Source organism: Pan troglodytes, chromosome 1, assembly GCF_028858775.2.
Source record: "Pan troglodytes isolate AG18354 chromosome 1, NHGRI_mPanTro3-v2.0_pri, whole genome shotgun sequence".
NCBI lineage: Eukaryota > Metazoa > Chordata > Mammalia > Primates > Hominidae > Pan > Pan troglodytes.
In genome coordinates this window covers 98,218,531-98,233,387 of record NC_072398.2, presented here as the reverse complement: position 1 = coordinate 98,233,387, position 14,857 = coordinate 98,218,531, and the positions used below count along the sequence as shown (strand labels likewise).

Sequence of the window (14,857 nt, the reverse complement as noted above, 5' to 3'; positions counted from 1 at the left end):
TGAGGCTGAGCCGCTGAGAGGCTGAGTGGAGTTCACTCACATGGATTGAGGCCCAGTTCCTGGGAGAAGAGATGCTGGGCAGGAAGGTGTCTGTATGTGGGACTCTGTACAGCCCGGTCCTCTCCCACGTCTGGGAGGGGCCAGAGTCAGACAACTGCTGGGTTCGTCCCTAAGAGAGGTCATCTGACTGGCTGTTCAGCCTAGGCTGCACACGCCCCCACTTTCCTCTACCAGGCCACACCGGAGGCAGTGCTCACACAGGCAAGCTACCAGGCCACAACAACGACACCCACCTCACCTCTGGCACCTCTGAGTAAGTACTGGGCCCACGGCCCCATGCCAGGAGGGCTTGTTGATTGCTTGGGGGAGGGAAAAATGAGTTTTCCTTTTCCAACATGAGAGTGCCTCCTTTCTGTCCAGGCATGAGAGTGCCTCCTTTCTGTCCAGGCATCCACGTACTTGCAAGAACTCTTGCTCACATCAGCTAAGAGATTGCACCTGCTGACCTAGAGATTCCGGCCTGTGCTCCTGTGCTGCTGAGCAGGTAGGCAGCTGTACAGGCAGGAATTGAGGGTTGCTTGTCAGCTGGGGCTGCAGGTGGGGGAAGATGCTATTTCGAGTTGTCTCCCACTCTGCGTGGTTATCCTGCCACCTCACCTCAGCTCCCCTGCACTGCCCAGGAGACCCCAGCCAGGCCCAGGAAGGAGGGCCATAGACCTCAGAAGGGAGGCATCTACCGCGGACCAAGGCCTGAGGAGCTTTGGTGCTGACCCTGGCATCAGGGAGGGTTGGCGCCTGGTCCAGGAGCATCCCGCATCAATCCCCACTTCCTAAAGGAGCGGGGAGAGGTGGGGAAGGTGGGGGCTCCCCTCTTACCTCACCATTTCAGCTCCATTTCTGGCTCCAAGCCTAAGCAGGTTGATCTTTTTTTCTGCAGCAAGGAAAGGAACAGGTGACTGGAACCCAGGGTCCAGGGTCTCGGGGGGGTCATAAGGAGTCCCTGAAGGGCCAGGAAATTCAGCTCTGTGGGCTCCTGTTTCCTTCCCCAGGGCAACCAGTAGCACCATGTCTGTGACTGGCGGGAAGATGGCACCGTCCCTCACCCAGGAGATCCTCAGCCACCTGGGCCTGGCCAGCAAGGTAGGGGCTGTTGGGATTTTAGAGATCACTTTTAGTATCTCAGCTCGGGCTGTGAGAGGACGGGAGGCAGGAAAGTGGAGGACAGGCCCTGAGGTTATGCTGAGGAGGGGTAGGCAGCCTGGCCCTGGCCCTTGCCGACTACCCTGTGCTCCCGCAGACTGCAGCGTGGGGGACCCTGGGCACCCTCAGGACCTTCTTGAACTTCAGCGTGGACAAGGATGCGCAGAGGCTACTGAGGGCCATTACTGGCCAAGGTGAGCCCCTTTCCCCCGGCACTTGAGACTGCCTTTTAGAGCCAATCTGTAGACCAAGGAGGAGCCAGGAAGGAGGAACTAGTGATGTTGGAGAAATGTTTGTGGAACGCCTTCATTCTTGTATGTCAGGCGCCACAGTAGGTGTGTCAAACCCATTCTCACAACACCCCTGTGAGGCAAGGCTTATTATTTCCATTTTCCAGATGAGGAAACTGGGGCTCAGGGAGATTAAGAGGCTTGCCCAAGGTCACTCAGCTCATGACGGAGGTAGTATTCTCATCTAGGTCAGCCGATCCCCCCAAGTCATATTTTTTTTTAACCACCACACCAGGCCACCTTTGCCTTGGTCTGGGTCAGATTTGCATGCTGTTTTGACATTTTATTTGCAACTTCTTTTGAGATAAAATGGAAGTGGGGGTGATATAGCCCCTGCTCCTTTCCTTCCCAGCCCTCTCCTGGAGCACCTTCCCTCCTCCAAGGAGTAGGAACATCCCACTATGTAAAGACCCTGCTCACAGCACAGCCCTCATCTCGGTTCAGGCGTGGACCGCAGTGCCATTGTGGACGTGCTGACCAACCGGAGCAGAGAGCAAAGGCAGCTCATCTCACGAAACTTCCAGGAGCGCACCCAACAGGTGAGGCCATGCTGACCTCCCACAGCAGTGGACTGGGGTGAGAAACCCCCTGGAGGACTCGAGAGACAGCAACAGCCGCTGAGGCCAGCCCCTGCTTCCTGGCTAAACAGGGCCTGAGATGAAAACCAGCCAAATCTTCCCAAACCTCCCCACACTTCTGGGGCCCTTCCCCTCACCCCCGTCCCTCTGCTGTGAGGACCATTTATTGTAGGACCTGATGAAGTCTCTACAGGCAGCACTTTCCGGCAACCTGGAGAGGATTGTGATGGCTCTGCTGCAGCCCACAGCCCAGTTTGACGCCCAGGAATTGAGGACAGCTCTGAAGGTAGCAGGAGGGGAGACTTGCTGGGGTGTCTGGGGAAGGGAGAAGGCTGTCAGCCTTGCTTTTGCAAGACGAGAGTCCCCCTCTCGTCGTCCCATATTGTTCCTTAGAAGGAGAAGCAGCCAGCGTCAGCCCCTCTGTCTGCCATCCTAATGACACGGCCAGTCTGAGAGTAGACTCCCAATTTCTTGTAGGCCTCAGATTCTGCTGTGGACGTGGCCATTGAAATTCTTGCCACTCGAACCCCACCCCAGCTGCAGGAGTGCCTGGCAGTCTACAAACACAGTAAGAATATAGAGGGAGGGGTCCCAGATGCTGGAGAAGGGGCTATAGGACAGGCCGCTCCTCTCCTGTACTCCCCATAGGTGAGCTATCTGGCAACCTGGCTGCCTAAGTTCTATTCCCTTGGGGTCTTTCCTCTTGCCCCCACCAGTGCCTCAGTCTCTCAGGGGAGAGACCCAGATGTGATCATTAAAAAAAGAGAAGCAGGCCAGGCACAGTGACTCATGCCTGTCACCCCAACACTTTGGGAGGCTGAGGTGGGCAGGTCACTTGAGCCCAGGAGTTCAAGACCAGTCACAGGCAACAAAGGAAAACCCCATCTGTGCTAAAAATTCAAAAAAACCAGCTGGTCATGGTGGTGTGCGCCTGTGGTCCCAGCTACTCAGGAGTTTGAGGTGGGAGGATCACCCCAGCTTGGGAAGTTGAGGCTGCAGTGAGCTGAGATCGTGCCACTGCCACTGCACACCAGCCTGGGTGACAGGAGTGAGAGCATGTCTCTCTCTCTCTCTCTCACACACACACACACACACACACACAAATAGAGAGAAGCAATGATTAACCATCTTAATCTGGAGCTCCAAGGCAGATTCCAAAGTGACAGTCCCAAAGGTACTCATGTCACCTTCCCAGCCCCTTGCCATCCCTGCCATCACACCACATTCCAAGCTGAACCCAGCCATGCTGCAGCCTGAGGGAAAGGTGGGAATCTGCCCTCTGAGTCATGGGTGTCACTTTTCATGTCCCTGATGGCTGGCCTTGCTTGGCTACAAGTGTCTCACCCACTAATTTGTGGCTTTTTCCCATCCTCATCTTACCACCCCTTCCCCCCACCCCTACCTCTTTTTCTTGCTTTCCCCAATTTTCCTTTGATGTCTAATCTTGGCCTATGTTCTTCTTTTGAGACAAGGTCTTGCCCTGTAGCCTAGGCTGTGCAGTGATGTCATCATGGCTCACTGCAGCCTTGACCCTCCTGGGCTCAATCAATCCTCCCACCTCAGCCTCCTAAGTAGCTGGGACTACAGGTGTGCCACCACCATGCCCAGCTAAATTTTGTATTTTTTGTAGAGATGGGGTTTCGCTGTGTTGTCCAGGCTGGTCTCGAACTTCTGGGCTCAAGCCATCTCCTGCCTCAGCCTCTGAAAGTGCTGGGATTACAGGCATGAGCCACCGCCCTGGCCGTGGCCTATGTTCTTAATCCCTCTCCTACCTTCCTTCCTTCTTGCATCTGTTTCCCTTTTCTCTTTCCTTTTCTCCCTTTCCTGCTCTTTTCCTTCCTCATATCCCACCTCTCATATCATTTTTCCTTACCTCCAATGAGGGTGCCAGGTCCTAACCATCTTGTGTTATAATACAGGTTTCCCTAGCTCTTCTTCACTGCCTGGCCCCAACTCTAATAATGGTTGCCTCCTGCCCAGCAGGTTGGTGCTTGGTGATGAAGCCACTGCACACCTCACAACTTAGAGATGTTTTTAGAGTGGCCGTGATGGTACTTGTGCCTTACATCCTGGGAATTAGCAGCCATCAAGCTACTCCAAGCAGGGGCTAGCAGGGCTGGCAGGGTATAGCGGGTCAGGCATTTGGCAGGTCCTGGGGATATCTACACTAGGAAAACTCAGGAGGATTCAGAGAGCTCCTCACCCCACCCCAGATTTCCAGGTGGAGGCTGTGGATGACATCACATCTGAGACCAGTGGCATCTTGCAGGACCTGCTCTTGGCCCTGGCCAAGGTGAGGAGGACTGACCTGCAAGGAAGGGAGTCACGTTCACCAGGCAAGGAGACACGCTGGAGCAGGGAGCATTGCTGTCCTGTAATGGACAAGAGAGGGCTTTAGGGGAGACCAGCCTTCGCTTGTTGGTCTGAAGATAAAAAGGTGCCCTTCAAAGAGCCCTCTAAGAACAGTTTCTCCTCCTAGGGGGGCCGTGACAGCTACTCTGGAATCATTGACTATAATCTGGCAGAACAAGATGTCCAGGTGAGCAGGGGGTTTAGGAGTGTGCACAGCCGCCATGCACATAAGATGCCTTCCTCCACCATATCTTAGAGCCGGTGACCTACGTGCCCATTTTTCCCACAAACCCATCCCTGCCTTGGAGAGGGAGTTCTCAGTTATGTGGTAGGGGCAGGAGGTGTCAGGTAGCGTCATAGCTGAAGCCTTTTCACTCATCTAGCCTCTGACTCCTGAGCCCATCAACTGACATATTCTCCTCTCATGAGCGTTTGGGGGCAGAAAGCCGCCTCAGACCTTTTGGGGATTATTTAATCCTCGGGTACCAGGATTTTTCCAAATCAGTGAATAGAGCTGTGAGGCTGTAAGAGCAGAGCCCTCTCTTAGCCCTATTTCTTTCTTAAAAAATAAAAAACATAAGATAAAAAAACATAAATAAAAACAACTAGTAGGCCAGGCATGGTGGCTTATACCTGTAATCCCAGCACTTTGGGAGGCTGAAACAAGAGGATCACTTGAGCCCAGGAGTCCAAGACCAGCCTAGGCAACATAGTGAGACTCTATCTCCACAAAATATTTTTAAAAATTAGCTGCACCTGTAGTTCCAGCTAGCTAGGAGGCTGAGGTGGGAGGATCGCTTGAGCCTGGGAAGTTGAGGCTGAGGTAAGCCCTGGTCATGCCACTGCACTCCAGCCTGGGTGACAGAGAGAGACCCCATCTCTCTCGCTCTCTCTCTCTCTCTCTCACACACACACACACACACGCACACACACAAACCTAGTTTACGGGTTAAAATAAACTTTCTGGCTGGTTGTGGTGGCTCACACCTATAATCCCAACAATTTGGGAGGCCGAGACAGGTGGATCACTTGAGGTCAGGAGTTCGAAACCAGCCTAGCCAACATGGTGAAATCCCGTCTCTACTAAAAATACAAAAATTAGCCAGGCATGATGGTGAGTGCCTGTAATCCCAGCTACTCAGGAGGCTGAGCCTGGAGAATCACTTGAACCTGGGAGGCAGAGGTTGTGGTGAGCTGGGATCACACCATTGCACTCCAGCCTGGGTGACAGAATGAGAGTCCTTCTCAAAAAAAAAAAAAAAAAAAAATTCCTTTTCCACCCTCAATCCCATTTCCATCATGATGATGATAGATTCTGGAACGTCATACCCATGGCTCCCTAGGCCCCAACCAATGATCCTGATTGACTCCTCCCTGATTCATTCCTCCCTCCTAGGCACTGCAGCGGGCAGAAGGACCTAGCAGAGAGGAAACATGGGTCCCAGTCTTCACCCAGCGAAATCCTGAACACCTCATCCGAGGTACACACAAGCCTTCTTGTCCCCCTAGCTTGCTCTAATGATCAGTTTGGGCTGAGGAAGGTGGGGAGGGCCCATCCTTTCCAGAGATAATTAATCCCCCATCCATCTTTCTAACTGCCTCCTACACACACAAGTGTTTGATCAGTACCAGCGGAGCACTGGGCAAGAGCTGGAGGAGGCTGTCCAGAACCATTTCCATGGAGATGCTCAGGTGGCTCTGCTCGGCCTAGGTAGGGGCCTACTCAGGATTTGTGAAGTAAGTCTCTCTTGGGATGGGAGATTGTGGTCCTAGTTGTGAACCTCCATCCTTCCATCTTTGTTTCCAGCTTCGGTGATCAAGAACACACCGCTGTACTTTGCTGACAAACTTCATCAAGCCCTCCAGGTGAGAGGGGCACTCCTTTCCCTCCCCAGAACAGAAACTGGGGAGGAGAGAGGAAGTCTCAGCTTGCTGCTTATGTAACCATCCTATATACACCATCTAAACCTCAAGCTGCTCTCCTTCCCAGGGCTTACACACCAGGGCTTACACAGGGGTGGAGGAATGAGCTGTGGTGAGAACTAACTTAGTTGGCTCCCAGGGGCCCTGAAACTAACATTTTGGCCTTGTTAATGTCTAGGTGGCCAAATAGAGATATGAATCTGCTCTGTAAGACAGTGCCTTGTGCAGGCTTAGTTGTTGCCAGAGTGATGGTGATAACACTAGCAAGAATAATGACAAGGGCTGGCATTTTGCAGGTGCTGATTGTGTGCCACAGCCTATCCTGAGCAGGGCACACATATTTCAATTAATCCTCACAACCATATCCATCCGTATCTTATAGATGAAAAAACTGAAGCCCAGAGAAGTTAAGTACCTTGCTTGAGGTCACGTAGCTAGTAAGTTATACAGTCTCCCTACACAACACTTCACGATGTAAGATATTGACCATCCTTGTCAGCTATACGATAAGTGCTCTTAGCACCCAAGGCCCCCTTTCTCCACGCTGGTCAGATTTTGTTCCACATTATCCATACTTTTTTTTTTTTTTTTTTGAGATGGAGTTTCACTCTTGTTGCCCAGGCTGGAGGCTGGAGTGCAGTGGCACAATCTCGGCTCATGGCAACCTCCGCCTCCTGGATTTAAGCGATTTTCCTGCCTCAGCCTCCCAAATAGCTGGGATTACAGGCGCCTGCCACCACATTATCCTAATTTTTTGTATTTTTAGCAGATGCGGTTTCACCATGTTGGTCAGGCTGGTCTCAAACTCCTGACCTCAGGTCATCAACCTGTCTCGGCCTCCCGAAGTGCTAGGATTACAGGCGTGAGCCACTGCGCCCAGCCCATATTATCCGTACTTAAACTGCTGACTGTGGCTTGAGTGCTTCCACCAATAGAATCCAGTTATTCTGTTGATTGAATTAGGTCTCCTATTAGTAGAACTGTCCCCCAAAATCTATAAATAAAAAGTTCAGGAAGGGCGCAGTGGCTCACGCCTATAATCCCAGCACTTTGGGAGGCCAAGGTGGATGGATCACTTGAGGTCAGGAGTTCGAGACCAGCCTGGCCAACGTGGTGAAACCCTGTCTTTACTAAAAATACAAAAATTAGCCAGGCATGGTGGCAGGCACCTGTAATTCCAGCTACTTGGGAGTCTGAGGCAGGAGAATTGCTTGAACCTGGGAGGCGGAGGTTGTAGTGAACCGAGATCATGCCACTGCACTCCAGCCTGGGTGACACAGTCAGACTAAAAAAGTAGTTATCATTTTGGCAGATGGAATAGCTTTCTGTAGACTGGTTGAGAAGCCATCATGCCATGTTGATGATTGCCCAAAAGTTAGTAAATATAAGCAATTGTTCTGTCATCTAGAGATTTCTATCTTGACAGTAGATTATTATACTTGCCCAATAAAGCCTGTATTATTATAATGAGTCAACACTAAGATTCATTTGAAGAGTTGTACTTATCTGTCCAAATTCCTGTCATAAATACAAACTATCCCAGCAGTAGATGATTTTGTAGTGTATTTGGATTACAAGACCCACACTCTTGAGTGTAGATAAAAGATTTATCTTAGAAGTAGTAGTCAGGGGCCAAGCATGGTGGATCACACCTGTAATCCTAGCACTTTGGGAAGCTAAGGTGGGAGGAGCGCTTGAGGTCAGGAGTTCAAGACCAACTTAGGCGACATAGCAAGAACTCGTCTCTACAAAAATAAGAAGAAAATTTGCCAGGCATGGTGGCACCTGCCTCTAGTCCCAACTACTCAGGAGGATGTGGTGGGAGGATTGCTTGAGCCCATGAATTAGAAGTTACAGTGAGCTGTGATTACTCCACTGCACTTCAGCCTGGGTAACAGAGCAAGACCCTGTCTCAAAAAAAGAAAAAAAGAAGTGGTAGTCAGAAAATAACATAGGCCCATTTTTCTGAAAAAAAAATTTTTTTTTTGAGATAGAGTCTGGCTCTGTTGCCTAGGCTGGAGTGCAGTGGCGTGATCTCAGCTCACTGCAACCTTCACCTTCTGGGTTCAAGTGATTCTCTGGCCTCTGTGTCTTAAGTAGCTGGGATTACAGGCGTAGGCCACCATATCTGGCTAATTCTGAATTGTTGCTAAAAAGGAAAAACTCAGGCTGGGCGCTGTGGCGCATGCCTGTAATCCCAGGACTTTGGTAGGCTGAGGCGGGTGGATTATTTGAGGCCAGGAGTTCAAGACCAGCCTGGCCAACATGGTGAAACCCCATCTCTACTAAAAATACAAAAATTAGCCAGGGGGTAGTGGTGAGCGCCTGTAATCTCAGCTACTTGGGAGGCTGAAGCAGGAGAATCTCGAGCCTGGGAAGCAGAGGTTGCGGTCAGCCGAGGTGACGCCACTGCGCTCCAGTCTGGGTGACAAAGTGAGACCTGCCTCAAAAAAAATAAATAAACAGGCCAGGCATGGTGGCTCATGCCTGTAATCTCAGCACTTTGGGAGGCCGAGGCGGGCGGATCACGAGGTCAGGAGATCGAGACCATCCTGGCTAACAAGGTAAAACCCTGTCTCTACTGAAAATACAGAAATTAGCCAGGCGTGGTGGCGGGCGCCTGTAGTCCCAGCTACTCTGGAGGCTAAGGCAGGAGAATGGCTTGAACCCAGGAGGCGGAGCTTGCAATGAGCCGAGATCGCGCCACTGCCCTCCAGCCTGGGCAACAGAGTGATGCTCCATCTCTAAAAAAAAACATAATAATAATAAATAAACAAACAAATATAAAATAAATAAATAAGGAAAAAATCATGATACATCTGTATTATTCTTTTTATTTATTTTTATTTTTATTTTTTTAGATCGAGTCTCACTCTGTCGACCAGGCTGGAGTGCAGTGGCGCGATCTCGGCTCATTGCAACCTCTGCCTCCCGAGTTCAAGCGATTCTTCTGCCTCAGCCTCCCGAGTAGCTGGGATTACAGGTGCTCACCACCATGCCTGGCTAATTTTTGTGTTTTTAGTAGAGACGGAGTTTCACCATGTTGGTCAGGCTGGTCCTTAACTCCTGATCTCGTGATCCACACGCCTCAGCCTCCCAAAGTGCTGGGATTACAGGCCTGAGCCAAGGCGCCCGGCCTTCTTCTTCTTTTTTTTTTTCCTTTGAGATGGAGTCTCACTCTGTCGCTAGGCTGGAGTGCAGTGGCACGATCTTGGCTCACTGCAACCTCCACCTCCTGGGTTCAAGCAATTCTCCTGCCTCACCCTCCCAAGTAGCTGGAACTATAGTTGCCCACCACCACATCCGGCTAATTTTTTTGTTTTTAGTAGAAACAGGGTTTCACCATGTTGGCCACGCTGGTGGCAAACTTTTTTTTTTTTTCTTTTTTAAGATGGAGGCTTGCTCTGTCACCCAGGCTGGAGTGCAATGGCGCGATCTTGGCTCACTGCAACCTCTGCCTCCTGGGTTCCAGCAATTCTCCTGCCTCAGCCTCCTGAGTAGCTGAGATTACAGGCGCCCGCCACCACGCCCGGCTAATTTTTGTATTTTTAGTAGAGACAGGGTTTCACCATGTTGACCAGGCTGGTCTCAAACTCCTGGCCTCAGGTGATCCACCAGCCTCAGTCTTCCAAAGTGCTGGGATTACAGGCGTGAGCCACCATGTCCAGCCTGTATTATTATTTTATGAGAGATATGTAGATATATGAAAACATAAATTGTGAAGAATATTTATTCAGAAAAACAACCTTCAGAAAATCAGCAATGGCTGATTCAGGACAAATTTCCACCAATCTGTAGTAAAAATTAATGTTCCTGGTGAAGATCCTAGGGCCATATGCAATGCCAGGTATACGATTAAGTATTATAATTAGGCCAGGCATGGTGGCTCATGCCTGTAATCCCAGCACTTTGGGAGGCCAAGGCAGGTGAATCACCCGAGGTCAGGAGTTCGAGACCAGCCTGACCAACATGGTGAAACCCCGTCTCTACTAAATATACAAAATTAGCTAGGTGTGGTGGTGTGCACCTGTATTTCCAGCTACTTGGGAGGCTGAGATAGGAGAATTGCTTGAACCTGGGAGGCAGAGGTTACAGTGACCTGAGATCGCACCACTGCACCCCAGCCTGGGTAACAGAGTGAGACTCCATCTAAACAAACAAACCAACCATATAGATAGATAGATAGATAGATAGATAGATAGATAGATAGATAGATACATAGATATAGATATAGATATAGATATATTTAAGGCTAGGTGCGGTGGCTTACACCTGTAATCCCAGCACTTTCGGAGGCTGAAGCGAGCAGATCACTTGAGGTCAGGAGTTTGAGACCAGCCTGGCCAACATGGTAAAACCCCACCTGTACTAAAAATAAAAAAATTAGCTGGGCGTTTGGCACATGCTATAGTCCCAGCTGCTTGGGAGGCTGAGGCAGGAGACTTGCTTGAACCTGGGAGGGGGAGGTTGCAGTGAGCTGAATTGACGCCACTGCATTCCACTCTGGGCGACAGAGCAAGAAAAAAGAATACTTGTACAACAATGAGAGTATTCAGTTAATGAGTGACTCTTGCCCAATTCTGTAACTTTAGAGTAACAAGCGTTGGAAGAAGAGAAGAATGGATACTGGGGAGCAATTGGCAATCTTTATGACAATACAAAACTAATGATGCATAAAAGTTAAAATGAAGTAGACATTAGGTCCACTGACAATTAGGTAATGAGTCTAAATGAATTGGAGCATCCTGTTTTACTTCATTTTCTTTTGTTTTGTCAAAGGAGTTTATGATCTATTGGGATGCCCTAAGTATGTGTTGTAGGCAGTTCTGGGAAGAGTCTTGTGAGTAAAGTGACTCAGGAAACTCTGAAAATGAGGATATTAGGAATTGATGACAACACTGGTGCACAGAAAAAAAAAAAAACAGGAATTTTACAATTAAAAGTTTTTATTTAAAAATCTCTCATAACAACACATTACTTAGTATAATCAATTATAATTCAGGATTTTGATGACTTGTACCTGTGTTATTTCTTTTCTTTTCTTTTCTTTTTTTTTTTTTTTTGAGACGGAGTCTTGCGCTGTCCCAGGCTGGAGTGCAGTGGTGTGATCTCAGCTTACTGCAACGTCCGCCTCCCAGGTTCAAGCAATTCTCCTACCTCACCCTCCTCAGTAGCTGGGATTATAGGCACCCACCACCACACCTGGCTAATTTTTGTAGTTTTAATAGAGACGGGGTTTCACCATGTTGGCCAGGCTGGTCTCGAACTCCTGACCATAAATGATCTGCTTGCCTTGGCCTCCCAAAATTCTGGGATTACAGGCATGAGCCACCACACCTGGCCTGTTATTTCTTTTTTTTTTTCTTTCTTTCTTTTTTTTTTTTTTTTTTTTTGAGACGGAGTTTTGCTCTTCTTGCCCAGGCTGGAGTGCAGTGGCGCGATCTCGGCTCACTGCAACCTCCGCCTCCTGGGTTCAAGCAATTCTCCTGCCTCAGCCTCCCAAGTAGCTGGGATTGCAGGCACCCACCACCATGCCCGGCTTATTTTTGTATTTTTAGTAGAGACAGGGTTTCACCATTTTGGTCAGGCTGGTCTCGAACTCCTGACCTCAGATGATCCACGCGCCTCGTCCTCCCAAAGTGCTGGGATTACAGGCATGAGCCACTGTGCCTGGCTTGTTATTTCTAAACTGAACCTTTCATTACTTTCTTTAGCCAAAAAACAGGCCTGCTGCATGTACAGGAGGAAGATAGCAATGTTTCAGCCTAAGGGTCCAACCGGAGAAACTAATACGCAGAGATGGGGCTGTGAGATGGCCCTATTGGGTTGGAATCAGAACTAGAAGTCACACAACCTTGAACCCTATCAGAGCCTCATCAGCTCAGTTTAGGGATAGGGCAGGTATATCCTCCTTGGATATTCACAAACTTGAAAGTTAAAAGCAGTTTTCCTGGTTTTCATGCTGGCAGTCTTTATATGCACCAAATCTTTTCTAGCCTTCCTGGTGTACCTATCTTTGGAGCTGCTCACCACCAAATTCTGGAGGTACACAGCTCTAAGCTAATGGTAGGGGCAGGAAAGACATGTGGAAAGAAACAAATACTCAAGCTGCCCCCACAGAGACTGATCTTTCCTGCTGTGTCATCTTCCATGAGGACGGACAAACATAACTTTTGTCCCGAGATAATGTATAATGTACACTCTTATCCCTTGACTCCCACCTTTCCTCCCCTTCCTACAATAACCCTCCAAGCCATTCAACCCCTACTCTCAGTAAGACTCTCACTAACTACCCCCCATCTCTTTCTTCCCCTACTAGGAAACTGAGCCCAATTACCAAGTCCTGATTCGCATCCTTATCTCTCGATGTGAGACTGACCTTCTGAGTATCAGAGCTGAGTTCAAGAAGAAATTTGGGAAGTCCCTCTACTCTTCTCTCCAGGTGAAACTTGGCTACTTCTTAGCCTGGAGCCTCAGGCCTTCACTCCTCACCTCCACCCTCACTCCCTGCACACAGCTGAGCATATTCTTGCCCCATAGAAAACCCAGTAGTTAGCCAGGCACAGTGGCTCACGCCTGTAATCCCAGCACTTTGGGGGGCTGAGGTGGGCGGATCACGAGGTCAGGAGTTCAAGACCAGCCTGACCAACATGGTGAAACCCCGTCTCTACTAAAAATACAAAAATTAGCCAGGCATGGTGGCGTGCACCTGTAATCCCAGCTACTCAGGAGGCTGAGGCAGGAGAGTCGCTTGAACCCAGAAGGCAGAGGTTGCAGTGAGCCAAGATCGTGCCACTGCATTCCCACCTGGGCGACAGGGCAAGACTCCATCTTAAAAAAAAAAAGAAAACCCAGGAGTCTTTGGTTAATGTAGTGCAGGACTCTGAGCTCCCGGGAGGACCCTTCCCTCCCAGATGAGCTGTGATGGACCAGCCCAAAGGAGGGGAGAGAGCACTTGGGCCATAGTGGTGGTGGATCTTTCTAACACTGAATTCCCTTGTCTGCAGGATGCAGTGAAAGGGGATTGCCAGTCAGCCCTCCTGGCCTTGTGCAGGGCTGAAGACATGTGAGACTTCCCTGCCCCACCCCACATGACATCCGAGGATCTGAGATTTCCGTGTTTGGCTGAACCTGGGAGACCAGCTGGGCCTCCAAGTAGGATAATCCCTCACTGAGCACCACATTCTCTAGCTTCTTGTTGAGGCTGGAACTGTTTCTTTAAAATCCCTTAATTTTCCCATCTCAAAATTATATCTGTACCTGGGTCATCCAGCTCCTTCTTGGGTGTGGGGAAATGAGTTTTCTTTGATAGTTTCTGCCTCACTCATCCCTCCTGTACCCTGGCCAGAACATCTCACTGATACTCGAATTCTTTTGGCAAACTTCGCTGTTGTTTGTGTTCCCTGATTGAAGGTTGGGTGGAGCAGGACATGGACCGGGAAGAGGCACTGGAGTTGGAGGTGCCTTTGATGTGCACTTGGCTATTCCGCAGGAATCCTGTTTTGCCTTAGTGCTACAGTAATCCACACCCAGGTCTCCCACTCCAGGTCTCCCCTCACCCTCATTCTCCAGGAAACTTCAGGCAAAATAATTGAGAAACAGGCATTAGAACAAGGTGAGAAATAGAGGGAGCAAAGGACCATCTGTATGAACTGGGAAGCAAGCGGAGGGCCAAGCTACCCTCCCCAGCATGGGAATTCTTGGGTTAGTGGAGAGCACAACCCTCAAATTCATGTGTCCAAGCAGAGATTTGGAAACCCACCTCCCAGAAGAGCACTATTTCCCATAGAAAACAAAAACAAAAACAGAAACAAAAACAAAAAGTCAGGCTTTGGTACCCCCTGCAGGCTATATTAGAAATGACAGGTAGCTGGGCGCAGTGGCTCACGCCTGTAATTCCAGCACTTCGGGAGGCCAAGGCAGGCGGATTACTTGAGGTCAGGAATTCAAGACTAGCCTGACCAAAGTGGCGAAACCGTCTCTACTAAAAATACAAAAATTAGCCGGGCGCAGTGGCGCATGCCTGTAGTCCCAGCTACTCAGGAGGCCGAGGTAGGAGAATCGCTTGAATCCGGGAGGCGGAGGTTGCAGTGAGCTCAGATTGCACCACTGCACTCCAGCCTGGGCAACACAGCGAGGCTCCATCTCAAAAAAAAAAAAAAAAAAAGAAAAGAAAGAAATGACAGGTAACCACCTTCCTGCCTCTGACCCACCTCCCGCTTTTTGCATTCTTCAATTGGGTCAGATACTTAACCCTATTGCTTCAGGGTAAGGCAAACAACAGATCTCAGGAAAGAAGGTTTTTTTTTTTTTTTTTTTAAGACAGTTTTGCTCTTGTCGCCCAGGCTGGAGTGCAATGGTGCGATCTCGGCTCACTGCAACTTTCACCTCCCAGGTTCAAGTGATTCTCCTGCCTCAGCCTCCCGAGTAGCTGGGATTACAGGCGCCCACCATGACACCCAGCTAATTTCTTGTATTTTTAGTAGAGACGGGGTTTCACCTTTTTGGGCAGGC

General features: G+C 49.6%; 1 protein-coding gene across 2 annotated transcripts; it reads left to right on the top strand.

Annotated features, from left to right (window-relative positions):
- Positions 1 to 179: 179 nt before the first annotated feature.
- Positions 180 to 13,729, top strand: ANXA9 (annexin A9). Of its 2 annotated transcripts, none has more exons than XM_016926726.4 (14): positions 180 to 313; positions 421 to 544; positions 1,050 to 1,140; positions 1,298 to 1,394; positions 1,935 to 2,029; positions 2,241 to 2,354; positions 2,546 to 2,636; positions 4,282 to 4,361; positions 4,548 to 4,607; positions 5,817 to 5,901; positions 6,036 to 6,131; positions 6,228 to 6,286; positions 12,663 to 12,785; positions 13,351 to 13,729. In XM_016926726.4, exons 3-14 carry the CDS (start codon positions 1,066 to 1,068, stop codon positions 13,411 to 13,413), a joined length of 1,038 nt encoding a protein of 345 aa, XP_016782215.3. In that variant the 5' UTR covers positions 180 to 313; positions 421 to 544; positions 1,050 to 1,065; the 3' UTR covers positions 13,414 to 13,729. The 2 variants fall into 2 exon arrangements, with proteins under 2 accessions (XP_016782215.3, XP_016782219.3); XM_016926730.4 differs by having other exon boundaries at positions 208 to 313; positions 448 to 544.
- The last annotated feature ends 1,128 nt before the right edge of the window (positions 13,730 to 14,857 follow it).

Bases quoted from the DNA above. Each gene is read 5' to 3' on its own strand.
- ANXA9 (XM_016926726.4), top strand. From the start codon at position 1,066: ATGTCTGTGACTGGCGGGAAGATGGCACCGTCCCTCACCCAGGAGATC. The intron at 1,395-1,934 runs GTGAGCCCCTTT...ATCTCGGTTCAG, and splicing joins GAGGGCCATTACTGGCCAAG to GCGTGGACCGCAGTGCCATT. The intron at 4,362-4,547 runs GTGAGGAGGACT...TTCTCCTCCTAG, and splicing joins TGCTCTTGGCCCTGGCCAAG to GGGGGCCGTGACAGCTACTC.